The 17,745-nt window shown below is 39.3% G+C and overlaps 1 protein-coding gene across 1 annotated transcript in view; it reads left to right on the forward strand.

Annotated features, from left to right (window-relative positions):
* parp4 (poly (ADP-ribose) polymerase family, member 4) overlaps positions 1 to 17,112 on the forward strand; it is a 32,590-nt gene extending 15,478 nt beyond the window's left edge. Inside the window, 20 exon segments of the mRNA XM_042494431.1 lie at positions 109 to 258; positions 334 to 520; positions 981 to 1,051; positions 1,533 to 1,723; positions 1,816 to 1,915; positions 2,149 to 2,319; positions 3,036 to 3,116; positions 4,257 to 4,337; positions 5,169 to 5,264; positions 5,369 to 5,500; positions 6,601 to 6,642; positions 6,749 to 6,802; positions 6,916 to 6,993; positions 8,433 to 8,492; positions 9,447 to 10,738; positions 12,259 to 12,324; positions 13,222 to 13,288; positions 13,972 to 14,074; positions 15,261 to 15,393; positions 16,575 to 17,112. Coding sequence (XP_042350365.1) covers positions 109 to 258; positions 334 to 520; positions 981 to 1,051; positions 1,533 to 1,723; positions 1,816 to 1,915; positions 2,149 to 2,319; positions 3,036 to 3,116; positions 4,257 to 4,337; positions 5,169 to 5,264; positions 5,369 to 5,500; positions 6,601 to 6,642; positions 6,749 to 6,802; positions 6,916 to 6,993; positions 8,433 to 8,492; positions 9,447 to 10,738; positions 12,259 to 12,324; positions 13,222 to 13,288; positions 13,972 to 14,074; positions 15,261 to 15,393; positions 16,575 to 16,782 — 3,363 coding nt within the window. The 3' untranslated portion in view covers positions 16,783 to 17,112.
* The last annotated feature ends 633 nt before the right edge of the window (positions 17,113 to 17,745 follow it).

The following is a 17,745-nucleotide window of genomic DNA, read 5'->3' on the forward strand; positions in this document are numbered from 1 at the left end:
CCTTGTTTCTGTCATTCTCATAAATGCAATTATCTCACAAACAGCTTAAGAGAATTTTTTAAAGTTCAGCACAAATGTCCATTCGATGAACTCACCACATTTCCATAGAAAACAGACTGTAAGGCGGTGGTGAGCATGCTGCCAGGACAGCTGTTGGGTGAAGAAGGCTTCCAGCTGTCTATCACTCTGTCTGATGTCCACCTGCCCAGGATGTGGGTGGAGAAACACCCTGATAAGGACAGTCAGGTCTGTCTGCATGTCTGCATGTCTTTCTTTCTCTCACTCTGTTTTACTTTTGTTTTTAATCATCTCACATTCTCTCCTTTAGGCCAGCATGTTTTGGTTTTCTATCCAGACTTTGAAGTTAAAACAAGTTACAAAACCGATGAAGTTATCCTGTTGCTGGACATGTCTGAGTCCATGAAGGGAGAGTCTTTCTCCATGGCAAAGAAAATCGCCATACAGTTTGTCAAAGCCCTCGACTTCGAGCTCCGAGTTAATGTCATTTGCTTTGGCACAGGTCAGTTTGATCTTTTTACATTTTTGTGTATATAGTGATTGATCTAAAAATCTAGGGGAAACTCATTTAAACATTACCTAGATCTCATTCTTTCAGTCAGTACCCAAAGCTCAAGGCCATAGGTGAGGGTTGGAACAAAAATGGACCCGTAAATCAAAAGCTCTGTCTTTGGGCATGGCTCCCTTGTCACCACGACGGTCTGGCGTAGTGCCCGCGTCACTGCTGTCACATCGCCAAACCACCTGTCCATCTCACACTCCATTTTACCTGCACACATGAACATGACCCAGAGATACTTGATCTCCTTTGCTCTTTCCCAAACCAGAAGGGGCAATTCACCGTATTAGCCTATGGAATCTTTTTCTCATAGATCATCATCTCAACTTCTCTGAATATTTTGCAAAATACTACAGTGGTCAAAAGTTTTTCTCCTGACTTTTACCATGCTTTTGTCTTTCAGATTTCAATGAAGCTTTCCTGACAGCGCAACCACTCTGTGAAGTTCATCAGAACACCAAGAAATTCATCTTGGTGAGTTTTGACTTGCATATTCCTTCATGTCGTAGGTTAACCTGGAAGCAGTTGTTAGTGGTATGCTTATAGAAATGAAATAAGAGCAGAAGGGACATTCCTGTTCAAATCAGTATAACAGCATGATCAGAGCAGCAGCCATTTTTATGCGCACACTGTCACCATTGCGGTTGTTGTAGCAGTAAGCTGACTGAGGTGAGGTTTTGCAGTTAGGATGAAATGAACAGTGATGCCTGCTATACTGGTCAACGAATTTGCAGATGCATTGCCTTTAATATTTAAAAATAATAAAAATATTTAAAAATATAAATACAGTCAAGCCCAAAAGATTAGGTTAACACCTCTAGGAATTTTTCGAAAATTTTAGAAAAAAAAAACGACAACCATTTTCTCTTAAACTCGTAAAATGAATACAGCAAACAGCTCAATGTCCTCGCCATTGATTCTGTTTCTACGGTTATGCTCCTCTGCCTCCTATCAGTTCTGCCCTCCATCAGGGGGCAGCACTGAGCTGTGGCGGCCCCTGCAAGCTCTCAGCCTGCTGCCTCCCTCCCGCGGCGTCCGGAACCTGCTGCTGCTGTCGGACGGCCACATCCAGAACCCAGAGCTCACCCTGCAGCTGGTCAGAGACAACAACGCTCAGCACAGCCGATTCTTCACCTGCGGCCTCAGGTCTGACCTTGTCATAGGACAGAGGGGATTTGAAAATATTGGCTTTTTATTTATACAGACAGGTTAAATTTTAGGTTTCTTTGTCATTCCAGCTCTACAGCCAATCGTCACATGCTCAGAGCCCTCGCCCAGGCTGGGGGCGGAGCCTATGAATTCTTCGACACTAAAACCAAACACAACTGGGCAGAGAAGGTGAGACTGATTACTGGGTTGACAGATTATTGGGGTCGATATTTGTCTTTTTGACGATTATCTGTATCAGTATTTTGTTTTAAAGATCACCGATAGAATTAATTGATTAAAAAGTGCAAAGAAAGTGCTAACGCATTTCTAATGTTGTTAAATGTGACAGACTTTCACATAGAACTAAAAAAAAAACTGTTGAATCATCCGTTTTCCTTTCGTCTTGCCTGTTTTGGCTGCAGGTGGCATGTCAGGTGCAGCGCATGGGGTCTCCTTGCTGCAGTTCAGTGTCAGTGAAGTGGCAGCAGTTCAACCCAACAGCGCCCCCTCCTGTGCAAGCCCCGAAGCAGCTCCATGCTCTGTTTAATGACTGTCACACCCTGGTTTATGGCTTTGTGCCTCACTGCACTCAGGTACACACATTATTGCAAACTGAATCACAGATGAGCTAAAACTTTTTCTTGTGTTGCTTGCAGATATTTTGCATATATTTGCAATTGTGTTTAAGTATTAATCTGAGTCACAATGAAGCTGAGTTCCAGTCCTTGTCGACTAGCAACTCATCCTACTCTCAAATTTTTCTATGTGCAAGCGCTGTATGTCCTGCGTGTTCTTTAATGAAGCAATAGGAGAAGATATCCAGTTTAAGTATTTTGGGCTCTCGGTCAACTCTTCCTTTCCCTGACCTGCAACAAAAGCGTGTCAGATCATGAAGTCTGACTACCTGTCTTTCCGTGACCTAGTACTTTTAAGCGTTACACGAGTCATTGTGCACGCAGGGCGCTGTCCTTCCTCATTGGTTGTCTCACTTTTCCTCTTCTCCACTCTTGCATCTGCCCCATGCTTATCTGGCTCCACACCGAATTCCTAATAAGACTGCAAAGCATTTCACACTTCAACTGTTTACGTCTAATAGTTCTGCTGCACAACTTCACACCTGAACTCCCCTTTCCTCTGGTCTTTTTCACTTCTGCAAAGTAAACACATTCTTTGTTATACTATTGCAACACCATATTTCTTTTAAAGCACAGCCACAACTTCACATCTTCTTTAAGATTAAAGAAAATAGAAGAAAATATTTAGCATTTTTTTCTTGATAAATAAATAAAATGATTGTTACTTCACACAGGCCACCCTCCTTGGAAACCTGAGTGGTCAGGAGCTCAAAACCATGGTGTCAACCACTGAGCTTCAGAAGACCAAGGGCACAGTAAGAGCACACTCACACTCAATGGTCCCCACTGTAGGTCCCCCATGTTAAAATGCAAAACCTTACAGCAGTAATAATCATGTTTACAGCCTAGAACAAAAACCATTACTAAGCTAATTTAAACATTAAAGACAATTGTATGGCAGGTGATTTTTTATATAACTAAATTTGCAAGGAATTAGTACGACAATAAAATAAAATGACCAAAAAAGAAAAATACAAGATAAGCAAAAAAAAAAAACCAAGATAATAAGCAAAAAAAAACCAAGGCAATTAGCTTAAGAAGATGCTAATAGATAGATACGTTTTCCTTTCTTTTTTGTAACAATAATATATGTATATATATATGTATATATATATATATATATATATATATATATATATATATATATATATATATATATATATATATATATATATAATCAAGAGAAATATAAATTATAGTTTCATGTATATAATTTTGCTTTTTCATTTCCTAATCACCTTTAATTGGTTGTTTTTGAAGTAAGAGTCAAACCAATTTTTTCAGGTTTCAGAGGTTATAATGATTGTTAAAACCTTTTATATCCAGCACACAAAAACTTACGTCAACCTGAAAATGAGAATCATTGTGCTTTTGTCACCTCAAATCCTCGCCCATGGAGGTCATCATGTTGCACCAACATGTTTCTACTGATCAGTAGATTCAGTTGCCCTAAACGGATGAACCAAACACTGACTCTAGTTGGAGCCATTTGTGTTTTCACGTAGGCCACCAAAGTCAGCAGCCCCTCCACGACAAGCAGCGTTGAAAAAACTGGGTTTTTTTTCACTGTGAAACTGCTTCCTTGAGTGTTTTTGCTGGTTTAATCCATTTATTTTTGGAGAGGAAGACGTCTGCGGATAATTTGGCTCCCAATAAAAAATCTCGTGATTATTGAAGGAATTCAAACCAGGAGAAGCTTCACCTGGTTGCAATCTGCTATCCTTTCCACTTGACACCACTAAATCCCCTAAATCTTAAACACTGTTTACTCAAAAATTTAAAAATAAAAAGGCCTTGAAAAACACTTTTACACAACCAGTTTACCCAGCAGATGCTGGTGCAGGTTGTTGGAGATGAGGATGATGACGTGGTGATTATAATGTGTTTATGTGCAGTTTCTTCACAAGCTCACAGCGAGGGCTCTCATCAGAGATTACGAAGACGGAAGCCTGGATACCAATGAAGCTGAACACGAGGTGCGTGTGTACGTGCGTGCGTGCGTGTGTGCGTGCGTGTGTACGTGCGTGCGTGCATGTGTGTTTGTGCATGCCTGCATGCGTGCATCATTGTGTGAGAGTTATCAGGTGTCATTCATAATCTGTGATAGATTTACACATAACACACCTTGATCGTAAAGACCTGCAGCAGATTCATGAACGCCGTGGGGCTCTCAGATTTGATCGTAGTCAAGTTTTAATGTTCTTGAATGCCAATAATTCATAATTTGACAGGGCACTCAAAGCAGTCAGCAGTTAGCATACATCCTCGGCCTTGAATAGCCAGCGTTTACCAAACAATATATACCTGTCATGTGCGAGATGATTGACTAATAGAAAGAAGAGAAGAAAAGTGGTGCAAGGAAATGCTCCACCCCTTCGCTTTTGATTCATTAAAAATTCTTTTTTTTCATAGGCTAATATATAAAATGTAATATAGCCCTATTTTTATTATGTTAAACATTCGTGTTTCAAAGGTATCTGCGAATTGCAAACATAACAGAGCACAATACGAATTAAAATTATAATTTTTGATAATGACAGGCAATATTTATGCGCATGTCTTGTTTACAGAAGCACTACGATCAGTCAGAGAGAGGTGTAGATTTTGTTAGCTACGAATAGAAAGGAGCTACTAACATATTGATGAATGCAGAAATACGTGTAAATTTTCTTCTGTAAACAGTTCACACGCAGTTTTGTTTTGTTCATGTTTCGTCAATGATACCCATTAAGGGAGACCTAAAGCAACCCACTTAAGTTTTGATGGCCTGTCTGAACATGTTGACATGGATTTTTTTGCTTTTCCAGGGGAAGAAAGCGGAGCTGAAGCGTTTCATCATCGAGTTAAGCAAAGAGTACTCCGTTCTGTCTCAGTTCACCAGCTTCGTGGCCATCGAGGAAAGGGTTTGTTCCAAATAATCCCATTATTTGTAGTCATTTCCCAGAGTCATTCACCCAGAGTTTTAAGGTTTTTTAGCTCCAAACCAATCTCACCTGCCTCATTTTAGGATTCTAAACAAACAGAAGAAGGCTTCACGGACATCCCCAAACTGCTTGCAGAGGAAGATGTGGACTTCCTGCCCTACATCAGCTGGATTTCTCCTGAGGACCATATACCAAAAGAAGTTCTTCTTAATTTGGTAAAGTCACACTGTGTATAGTGTCGTCATGTCGGAGGGAGAGAGCAATTTTATCTGTTTTGATTTAGATGTGCACAATAAATTAAATACACTCAATGTATTGTGGCTTGTTCCATGCGCAAGTTGTAAAATGACTTGATCGCGAACAGCAAGTATGGATTGTCCAGTGTTTTTTGTTTTTTTCAGCGTTTCATTTTTCCCTCTCTCTCCTACAGCTTTCTTGCTTTCACAGGCACACACACAAAAAACAGGGCTTTTGCAGAGCTCCAGATTGTGACTATTTATTCACATTTTGCTACCATGGAGCCCCACTATGACTTGCAAATACTATTGATATATGAACTGGAGAGCAGATAGTTTGTTTCCAGCTCTCAGAGAATCAATCATCACGTTTAATGGCACTGCAATAACAGTCTAACCTGATAAGTGGTAGTGGCAGTAGTCTGTTGGTTTGTTTCCCGCTGGCAATGGATGGTTACACTTTGACTTTTTGCTAAAGCTTACATTCAACTGTTGCTTCCAGTCCACCGGAAAAACATCAACATCTCCGGCATGAGACAAACCAGATCATTTAAAATAAAAGCACCATAGCTTCTGCTTTGATTTATTTAATAATACTTTATTTAACTTAACTACAACAGTACTTTATTCAACTTCATACTTTACTTTATTTAGCATTATAACAGTATTTTATTAAACTTTATTATAACAGTAGTTTATGTAACTTCATTTTATGGCGGAAGCTACTTTATTCGTAGTTGTAGTTCATTTAATAATTCTGTATTTCAGTAGTTAGGAGGAGATTTAAAATATAGATATATATCATGTATCATGATATAACCTAAACATATTGTGATGTTATTTTAAAGCCATATCACCCAGCCTTATTGTGATCTACTTATTGTCACCTTTATATTCTGCATTTGTTTTTCTGTTATAAGATGTGGACGAATGTGAAAAAGAGCATATAGAATTTGTTTGTATTTCTAGTATGAAGATTACTTCACATTGTGTAATGATGGGGGAGCGAAGGAGCAAGTTTACATGTTGTGAATTACTAATTGTCACTTTTATGAGCTGCATGTGTCTCTCTGTTATAGACTGAGCATGACTGTTGTCTTCAACCTCTTGGTTTGTCTGAGGTAATGTCACACTGGGTGTTATGTAATCATCTGGGAAGGAATGAGCAAGCTGACTGTGATTTGCTAATTGTCATTTTAATGAGCTGTATGTGTCTCTCTGTTATAGGATAGCTCAGATGAAGCAGATGAAGATGTAGGTTATGATCTTGGTTTTTCTCAGGTAATGTCACACTGGGTATGATTATGTAATCATGGGGGAAGTAAAGAGCACATTTATTTGTTGTGATTTACTAATTGTCACTTTTATAAGCTTCATTAGTCTCTCTGTTGTAGGAGGAGGGAGTTATTCAGGCTTCATTCAAAGAAGGGGACCAATCTTATACTTCATGCTCATCCTCAGATGCCATGGAGGTATGTTTAGATTATCGTCCTAGTATGATGGTAATGTCACACTGTGTACATAGAAATACGGGAAAATACCGCAAGAAAACAAGATGTCATTACTGTGGTGGCATCTCCCTCCCCCTGGCACGTGTCTTAATGCAAGCTGTACAGAGAAGTGTACAATTTTCTACTTTTACCTTTATGTGAACATGAAACACACATGCCTTTACTTGATGGAGCGCCCCCAGTCTGAGACCATACAGTCTACATAGATTCCCTTGGTGTGCAGCGGACCAAGATGTTAGCGAGAAGTGGATCAAGAATATTAACAGAAAGGACTTTGTTCCCAATAACAACAGCTCGATAGGTTTTCGTTAACAGTCAATCTCTATTCATCTCACAGTGACAAGCATGCAACTTTCTAGCCTAACCTGGTGAAACCATAGACTGTATATCAAGACGGACGACATGACAGCTCCCCCAAAGTGAAACTTTTCAATATTGTTGATATGTCATAAAGCCCGCCCCTCCATGTTAGTGAATGGGACATAGGCCAAACTAAAAACTCGAAGTACACTCCAAATGAGTTTTTCCCAAAGATGGTTTCTGTCACTGAAGGTAGTTCTCATCACCCTGGTGTCTGTTCAAGTGTTTGTTTTAATGAGTTATTCAATTATACAAAAAGGGGATGATTGACAGCTGTGAAAGCCAATCCATGCAATCGCATTCAATGGAGTTGCTCGTGATTGATCGGATGGGTGTTTAGGCGTGGACTCCCCCACAGCAGATATTTCTGTTGCACAGACTCCAGCTCTCACTGACATCATCTTCGCAAGATGAAATATTTTAACCACTGTTAAGCGTAGCGGGGGTAAATGGGGCGTGTTGTCCACCTTATATACTGTGTGTGCGACAAGTTATGTCAGATAAGTTAACACAACGTACCGGGGTCTAAGACTTTCGTGTAGAGGCTGCGGTAGTCGCAATGGAAAATTTAACTCAGTCAACCAACTGTGGCACTATTATGAAATATAACGTTGGTTGCCTTGACTAGGGCAAACAAATGACCACAAAATAAACATTATTCGGCCAGCATCACAAACAATAATGTAATGTGCTAATGTTGGATCCATGGATGTAGGGATGTATGGAATAACATTAAGATTCTCATCCATTTCAAGTACTGTCATCAGTATTTGGGGGCAGCTGCTTCATGTCGTCAGTCCAACGGCTTTCATTATAACGTTTATGACATTATTATTTAATATTGTATCTACGTCTGTCACTGTCAGCAGGCAGCAGTCAATTTCCACCACAGTAATGGCACCGCCGCTAGATGGTGAAACGCACAAATTGGTTGCCGGATTCATCTATAGTGTAATCATAGGAGGGCAGAAAGAGCAAATTGACATGTTGTGATTAACTAATTACCCCTTGTATGTGCTGCATTTGTCTCTCTGTTGTAGGAGGATGAAGAAGTGGAGGCAGGATCAAGCCGCTCATTGTCTCCAAAGTATTCACTCACGGTCAGTCCCCACACACCCAAACTGCAGCTGCTAATTTGCACATTTTTTTGCAATGATGATTTATTTACTGCATGTAGATAAAGCTGCTATTTGTTATGGATGGACAGTGTAGAAAATAAACAAATAGATAACACTTAATAGGTAAACAAATCCTGAATTAGCATCACATATCCTTGTGACGCATCATACTAGGGGTGTATACCCATGTCTTGGACGACCGTACTGTATTTGTCGACAAAGTCTACCACGGTGCAATTTTGATTGAATGCAGTGACCTGCGATTGACATGAGACAATATCATGTGCCCATTTATGCAATCTCAGAAGAAGCTGCTGCCACCTTTCTTTTTTCTTTTTTCTTTCTTTTTTGCTTTTTCCCATAAAAGATGAAAACAACACAGAAATAGTTGAAACCAGTTCAGTGAAGTAAAGTTTACTTTGAACTGACTCCACTAACACATCAAACAGCATTTGGGATAAGTTTACCTTCAGAGCTTTCTGACAGAAAGACCTTTCATTTTAACCCAAGCTGTGACATGTTATACCACGCAGTGTGGGGACCAGCTTGACATGTAAAGGCAACTCAACCAACAGTTTGGGGGCTACAGCTGAAAAAGCACAGTCTCTCCTCGGGACAGCCAGGAGCTCATTAAACGAATGGTGTCAGGGCGCACAGGTCCATATGGAAAGAATCACAGTTGCTATTGTTTTTGTAAATTAATTTTAAAAATGTTTCAAAAAGTGTGACATCGCATACGGCGCCATTCATTTATTTCATTTATTGATCATTTATTGATCTCTAAAATTGTTTACCAAGAATTAGCTTGATCAAATTTATCTAATTGAGTGGTGTTTGAAAAAAAAGTTCAGTATATATTGTATTTGTAAGCACATAAGCTGGTTCTGTCTTTCTTTTGTTTTCATTATTCATCTTTTTTTTTTTTTTTTCCTGTAGAGTCCCAATTCTAAAATGATGCAGGCTCGGCTGTTTGGGAGGGCCTTTAGGAGAGAAATGGCTGCCAGCAAGACTGAAGTCAAGGTGGTCAGGCACCAGGACACATGGTCCCCAGATGACTATTATTTTACAGCAAAAAATCTTTGCGTGCATGATTCCCCTCCTTCCCCTCAACCTCCCCCTCTACCCACCTCTTTATGTGGCGTGAGTGGACCGTCTCCACCTCCTCCTCCTGCCGCTCTCCCTTGCCTTCCACTTGGGAAACCCCAGCATCTACGCCCTCGAACATCTTCTTCTGCCTTTGCTTTTCAGCCAACCTGCAGCCCACCTCCACCTCCTCCTCCTCCTCCTCCTCCTCCTCTTCCTCCTCCTCCTCCTGGCCCAGGTCTTCCTGATGTAAACCATTTGGGCTTTGTCCCCTATGATGAGCACAGTATAGTAGGTCAGACACTGGAGGCAGAAGTGAGTTTGCAAAACGCCTGGAGCCCCTTTGTTCTCTCTGCAGAAATGCAGACTGAGCATGATTTTGAAGATTCTCCAACAACAACAATGTCTCTCTTAGAACCTCAAGGCTCAGTGCCCCGACTTGGAGCTCGTTCTAGTATCTTCCCTCCTATGATGAAGAAAACAACGTATGCAGCTAAAAAAATGTCAGGTCTCCGTTTTGGTAGCAGTCTCTCTCAAGCCCAAACCTATGATCAGGGTATTTACAAAAGAGGAGCAAGCTTCACACGTGATGCAGCTCAACATCAGTCAGGTTTTGGTTTCGGTGGCTCGATGCCTCTCATCCAAGGCCTTCAACAAAGCGCTCGAATAATGATTGGCAGTCCATTGTCACCTGATAAAACTGAGGGTCTTCATGCACTCTCAATGCCAGAACAAGATAAAGAAATGTCAGGTCTCAGTTTTGATAGCAGTCTCCCTCAAGCCCAAAGCCCTGATCAGGGTATTTACGAAAGAGGAGCAAGCTTCACACGTGATGCAGCTCAACATCAGTCAGGTTTTGGTATCGGTGGCTCGATGCCTCTCATCCAAGGCCTTCAACAAAGCGCTCCAATAATAGTTGACGGTCCATTGTCACCTGATAAAACTGAGGGTCTTCACTCACTCTCAATGCTGGAAGAAGATTATGCACGCCCAAGTTCAAGTTTAATTTTGAGTCGAAGATCATTATGTAAAATGGGTGACAGGAAGAGGAGGACGGTTGAAGAGGCTGAAGCAGAATCACTGACTGAGTTGACTGTTGGCAGGAGCCTCTCACATTCTCCATCTCCAACTCCAAAGTACCTCCTGTGAGTACCCAAACATTTCTTTTAGATATGCTATAACTAAGAAAATCCTGATAATGATTCTCAGAAAAAAGTTGTTGCCAAAATGATCTAAATAGTGGCAATGCTTTGGTTGACAAAATGAAAACAGACTAAACAAGTATGTTAAAGGCCTGGTGTGGGTGTGTAGGATTTAGGGGAATATATCAGCAGAAATGAAATGTGATTTAATGTAATAACTATGTTTTCTTTTGTGTATAAACACCTGAAAATGAAAATTATTATGTTTTTGTTACCTTAGAATGAACTGTTTAAATCAATATAGAGAGCACCACCCTATTTCTACAGTAGCCTCGAACGGACAAGCCAAACACTGGCTCCAGATTGGACCATCTGAGTTTTCAGTCACCGTTAGCAGCCCCTCCACTGAAAGCCAAAGAGCATGGAAAACAAACTCAGATTTGTAATGGGAAATTGCTAGGGCTGTTCTGTATTCCATTTTCTGACCTCCGGAGCTTCGGGATTATCAACAGCGATTATTCAAAGCCTTGGTCGGCACGTGTGCAGTGTTAGAATCAAACAGTTATTTAATCCAATAATCTGTGTTCATCGTTCTAAGTTAGTGTTTTAACTTTTGTTGTGCATCTGAAATTATCCAAACTCCCAAGTTGTTGGGTTCAATTGACTTCCTGTGCCTTTTTTTGAAACATTGCACAGCTTGTGGGAATATTTATTATCATTTATCAATTATTTAATTATTAGCAATTAATATAGACCTAAAAATTACTCATAATTACCTGGCAAAGCCCTGTAAAACAGAAGCAGAACATACTAACTTTTCACAAACATTGAAGTGACATTTGTCCTTGGCAAAAAAAAAAAAAAAAAAGAATATCCAAATCACTTAACTGAAAACGAAATACCTACTTAATTAACAAATCTTCGAATTGCTAATATTCAGGTCCAGCCCTAGAAACTACTTTATTCCATGTTTTTACTGTTTGCTTTGAGAGACATCTGTGGATAATTCAGCTCACAGTAAAAACTTCTAGATCAGAAAAAAGGTGAGCAGGGCTCCAGAAATGGCCATTTGCATTTTTTACATTGGCCACCGTAGTGAGCGACCCCTACAGCAAGGAGCCAAACAGCGTCTGACAAACACAGTTTGCATAGATGGGCAGGTGCTGAGCTAGCGGCCAATATGCAACAAGTCAAAAAGTGATTTTTAGTGTGTAACTGCTTTATTCCGTGTTTTTACTGGATTTTAATCTCATTAGAAAATGTTTCTAATCAGGAATGCTTGACACATGGGAGAACTTCAACTGCCTCCAATCTGCCATCCTCATCACTAAATGCCACTAAATCCTACACACTACTCCTTTAACTGAAAGTTTTTTGCATGTGTCCTCTGTTAATGTTCACCTATGCATGAAGAAAGAAGACAAAGTCAGCATATGTGTGTTTGTGTTTCCATTGCTGCATGTATGTTTTGTTTTGTTTTTATAATTTTGTGTGTTTGTTTTTGGGGGGTTTTGTGAGCGTAGAGGAGTTAAGGATTCTGGAAGATTCATGAGACAATCCCTGAAAAGAGGTAGAAGACAAATGCACAGGTAAAAGTTCATAATGCATTTTAAAAGGTTCAGACAAAACAAAGAAGATAAAATAGTAAAAGTCTAGATGGTTATATCAACCCCATTTTCTCAGTATTTATACCTCTTCTCCTTCTGAGTTTACAGAGTTAATTATGTTGATAAGGGGAAATAAAGAGAGGTTTCTTTCAAAGCCAGCATTTTGTAGTTGTATTTGTACTTGCGGCCAAAAATCTACAAAAAGTATGTGTCATTTTACCATTGGCTACTAGGAAAATTTAGGAAGTGCTAAAAGATAAAAGAGCAATCAGAAATCAGTCCTAGAATCTTAAATGGCCCACTTCTTTCCAAAAAAAGGTTTAACATATGGACAAGACCAAAATATATGTGCTCAAGCAGCAGGACAGAGACCCAATTACTTTAGACTTCTTTTTGGGGAGTAATAAAGAAACAGATCAGTGATATTAATGTCAGTTTCCTTTTCCCAAAGCTGCCTTATGTAATTGATTGAATTTTAAAACCTCCATACTACCTCTAGTAATTGTCATCAGAGACAAGCACCAATTTCAAAAATATAATTTTATATTATGTTACCTTATGTTACGTTATGTTACGTTATGTTATGTTATGTTATGTACATGTATGTATGTTATATGAAAAATAGTTAATTACAGGCCTTCATCTTGTAGATTTGGTAGCCTTCATTTTCCTCTGTTGAGATTTCGGATCCCAGTGTTTCATCTGTATGTTGTCTGGTGGAAGGGAAATCTAATATATTTTAATTATTGGTCCATCTGTGTGAGTAATGTCGTATAGTGTATTTCAAGCACTTTCTCGGTGTCTTTCAATTTGTGTTTTTAAATGAACAACAGCATGTCAGTATAAACTGAGTGTCCTGCTGTGATCATGTTGTTTCAGGAAAACGGGTCTAGTTCCTGAAGTGCCAGAGATCAGATGGACAGAGATCTTCAAGCTGCAGCATTCAGTGAGTTATAGCACATTTTAGATCTGTGGCCTCAGCATCTTTCAAAGCTGCAAAATTCAATTTCTGAAAAGGAGTTACTGCACTTCTCACTTGGAGATAATGGCACAAAGGTATATGTTTTGGGAAATGTCTAAGTTAATGTCTGCATATAAATCAATCTCTTTATTAGTGTAAAGATTGGCCACCTTATCAGTTTCATCCTCATATAAATGATACCATCTAAAGGGCTTAAAGGGCCCTGTCATTATTGATAGGTTATCCCAAACTGGTATCCATGGGGACTATGTCACAGATTTATTTATTTTTTTTGTATAAGTATGTAGCTTTTTCCAAATATGTTACAAAAAATGAAGCATGTGTTGGTAAGATTTAAAATATATATATATAAATATATTTAAGTGCACTAGAAGTGTAAAATAGCATAAATCAAACCACTAAATACAGTACTTTAGTAAATGTACTTACATTCCACCACTGTATATGTAACATGTAACATACTGCATTATATTTATTTAGTAGATGCTTAAAAGCGCTGCTGTCAGGGTTATTTTTGGCCGGCCTTGTTCATAACTGCTTGCTCATACAACAGTCTTTGGGGAAGTGAGACGTTGATGTTTCGATGGCATGAGTTGTAACCGCTTTCACAGGAAGTAAAAAATAAAAAAAATGCATCTGTGTTGCAGGAGGGTTACTGGGAGTTAACAACACAGCTGGGTGAACTCATGAATGTCAACGTCGACCTCTTCGCCAACGTGTTCCTGAAAAGCAAAGGCATCCAATCTCTAGGTGAGAACTCTCAGAAACGGTGTCAGAGTGGAAAAATTGTTTTCATTTCACAGCATTTTGGCCAACTGTGACATCAAAAATATCACAATGTAAAATTGCTCCATTTTAAGTTAAATGTAACATTTTAATAATATTAATAAACTTTATTTATAGAGCACTTTTCATACAAGGAATGCAGCCTGAAGTAATTCACATTAACACAAAAAACAATTAGACAATCAAGACAGGCGGTGATAAACAAGTTGTAAAAGTCAAAGTAAAACGTACAGAGACCAGTAAGAAGAGTTATAACTGTTTTGGTTTAGAAGTCTAGCTGCACAACATTAAATAAGCTGAAGTTTCTCATTTGACTGTTTTTGGGAGGCCAGTTAAAAGAGAACTGCAGTAATTTAATCGAAAATAAAAGCATAAGTTTTTCATTTTACTAAAACACAAACTTATCAACTAAACTTTCATTAATTGTGAATTTCAGTTGTAATCACAATTAATTTATTTCTTTTATTGCATGTTTGCAATTCCATTTTAAGTCCATATTAACAAAGTAAAGCAATTCTTCCCAGGCTGTCTTGAGTAGGAATCGAATGGCCACGTTAGTTGACTGATGTTGAATTGTCTGCAGTCAGTTGCCCCCCATTTAAAAGCAATGCTGTTAACTTCTTTGATTTAGTTTCATCCACAGATTTGTGGCGACTCACACACTCCAAAATAATACATTGTCGGCTTTTGTGATGGAGCAATTTCAAGACTATGTAGGTACTGCAGTATACAGAAATATTCAAATACAATAGACAAAAATAACACATTTATACTGCAAGCAAAAAGCTGCATGAAACTAACATAAAGTGGGCATGAGTTTAAACGGGAGACTTACAGATACCCGTAGAATCCATTCTTTTTAATATGACTTGAGGACAGAGGTCAGAAACGGCCATGCTGTTTTTCTTAGCCAAAATTTATCCTAACTTTGAAACATTAGCCTCCATCCTGAGAGGCTAACATGACATGACACCACCCTTCAGTTTTCTAGTTTTACCAGTTTTATCACTCAACTATAAAACTCTGCCCAGGACAGCTTCTTAAAGACAGGAATGTCGGCCCTGTGTGTGTGTGTGTGTGTGTGTGTGCGTGCGTGCGTGCGTGCGTGCGTGCGTGCGTGCGTGCGTGCGTGCGTGTGTGTGTTTTTTAGGTGCGAGGGCCCATGCAGACATCCTGAGGCTGGTGGCGACTCTTCTGGTTCTGCAGCTGATGAGGGTGAAGAAGCTGGAGGAGGGCAAACTGCTCCGCACCCTCTTCTGCCTGACCGACTCCTCTCAGACCAGGTCTGTCCAAAACTGGTCAAAACAACACAAAGATACTGAAATAAATGGCTTTTTTTGTATTTGTAAATACACATCAGCTGAAGTTTAAAGGCACATACTGAAATCAAAACACATTCAAAACAGGACGTTTAGAGACAAAAGCGGGTTTGATGTCTCATGTTAAGGTTGATGTGATACATGATATGACGACTCCAGAGTGGAGCATAAAGGTGTGTACTGTGGGAAGAGGAACTGTGAGAGGAAGCTATCAGCACTTCACTTAGAATTGACCTTCAGTACTTTTATAGTACTTCTCCAAATTAAACTTGCCTGGTTTAGCCTTTTGTTCTCATTCATGGAAGTTCTCTGCTCTGGATGTTTTTGTAAACTCAGCTGTCACTATTCCCACAGTGACTACCTCTTAAGCCCTGTGTACGCTGCATGATTTTGGGCTGTCCCAGACAAAAGATGACCAACGTGAGGGAAACATGGCGATATCTTTGGTCGTGGTTCTTAAACGGTTGTCTTACCTTGCACAATGAGAAAGGTTCAAGGATGGCCGTTGCCAGAGTCTTGCTATCAAAGACAGTCTGGGATACAATTCTGACCCTCAGAAATTAGGGATCTATCATTTCCGTCTGATCCTCATTGCATCGAAATTCTATGGTGTACTTCTTCCAGTTCTTTCTATTTTATTTTATTTTATTATTTTAATAATAATAATAATAATAATAATAAGGATTTTTTTATGGTTATTTTTGCTTTAATTACTTATTGGGGTATAAGGTGTGCTGTTGGGGTGTTAGGATAAAGTGGCATTTTGTTTTTGGGAAGGAAAAAAACAACAAAAAAACAACACTGGAACATAAATGCAAAACATACATAAATAAATGCAAACATAAATGCCACTATAGTGACGGCTCCGTTCACGTTGTCTACATTTTACTCTGGCCACTGCAGGAGCGTAGATAGATGATGCTCACAGACGATGTTTTGTTCTTGCGAGTTGACGTCAGTGTACAAAGCCTGCGATTCAGGAGGTGATTTCAACAGTTCAAACAGTCTGCATACATAAACCTTGATGTTATTCCAACTTTATTCCATCTATCTGTCACAGTGTAGCCGCACTAAACTTAAAAGCTTGCCAAATGTCACAGTCTGTTTTTAGGGTAACAGCTGACTTTTTTCTTTTTAAATTCCAGACCTGAGCGGTGGGAGGAGGTGAAGAAAGCAGTAGACTGGGTCTGCTGGGCTGACCGGCAGTACCCGTGTGTCTACAGCCGGCTGGAGTTTGGTCTGAGCTGGGAGTCCTCCACCCGTCAGCTGCTGGGCTTCGAAGGCTTCCCTCCATTCTCGCCCCTCAGTGGTCTGAACCTGCAGATGACCGCCGCCCCTCTACTCGTCCACTGAGACGGCCAGCACGAACATAAGTTAACGTGAGAAATTCTTACCAGTTTGACTTTTTGAGGTTATGAAATTATCTTTTAGACTTATTTTTACGTAGATTTGCGAGCATTTCTTTGGCTTATAAAAGAACTTCTGAACTGTTTCTGTCAGTGCGAAGGATGGGGAGTGTTTTATTGATACAAAGATCAGTGCTGCAACAGCTTATTGATACTGATACTTATCTAAACTCTTACTGATACTACTCTGCATAATGCGACGCAAAGAAAAAAAACATGGCATTTGATCACATTTTTTTCTCAACTCAACTTTATTTATAAAGCACTTAAAAACAACCACAGCCGAAGCAAAGTGCTGTACATTAAATAGATAAAACAACACAAACATATAACAAATAAAAAATAAAAGAAAATTAAAAATGGATAAAATAAAACCGGTATAAACACTAAGATAATTATTTCATAGTGTAATCATAAATGTATCCTGATGTGTCCCGAACAAAGACTGCATCAATGATACAGGACGTGGTGGTCGTTTTGGTGACAGCGCTCTAACTAGGGCTTGGTATCGTTTTAAAAAAAATGATCATACCAGTACTGATACCAGTACCTTTGAAGTGATACTGACACCAACAGTGATGATTCTAACACATACTTAAATTCATGGAAATGACATAAAATGAAGATTTGAAAATGAACTGGTAAAAATGTGTTGGAACCCTGTAGATTAACATAAATACCAATATCAGCTTATCCATATTATGGTACCGACTAGTCTGGAAGTGGTACCAGTTTAGTATTGGTTTCTGATACCCATACCCAGTCAGTGTGTTTCAGTGCTCTTTAATAACCAGATTCAGCTGGCTTTCCCCAGTATCTGATTTCTTAAACTATATAAGTACAACAAACATGTTTCCTTAATCGGTGCAGGGTATTCGATTGCTAGATTTCTCCTTGAGAGAGCAAACTT

This window comes from Plectropomus leopardus, chromosome 10 (genome assembly GCF_008729295.1).
Source record: "Plectropomus leopardus isolate mb chromosome 10, YSFRI_Pleo_2.0, whole genome shotgun sequence".
NCBI lineage: Eukaryota > Metazoa > Chordata > Actinopteri > Perciformes > Serranidae > Plectropomus > Plectropomus leopardus.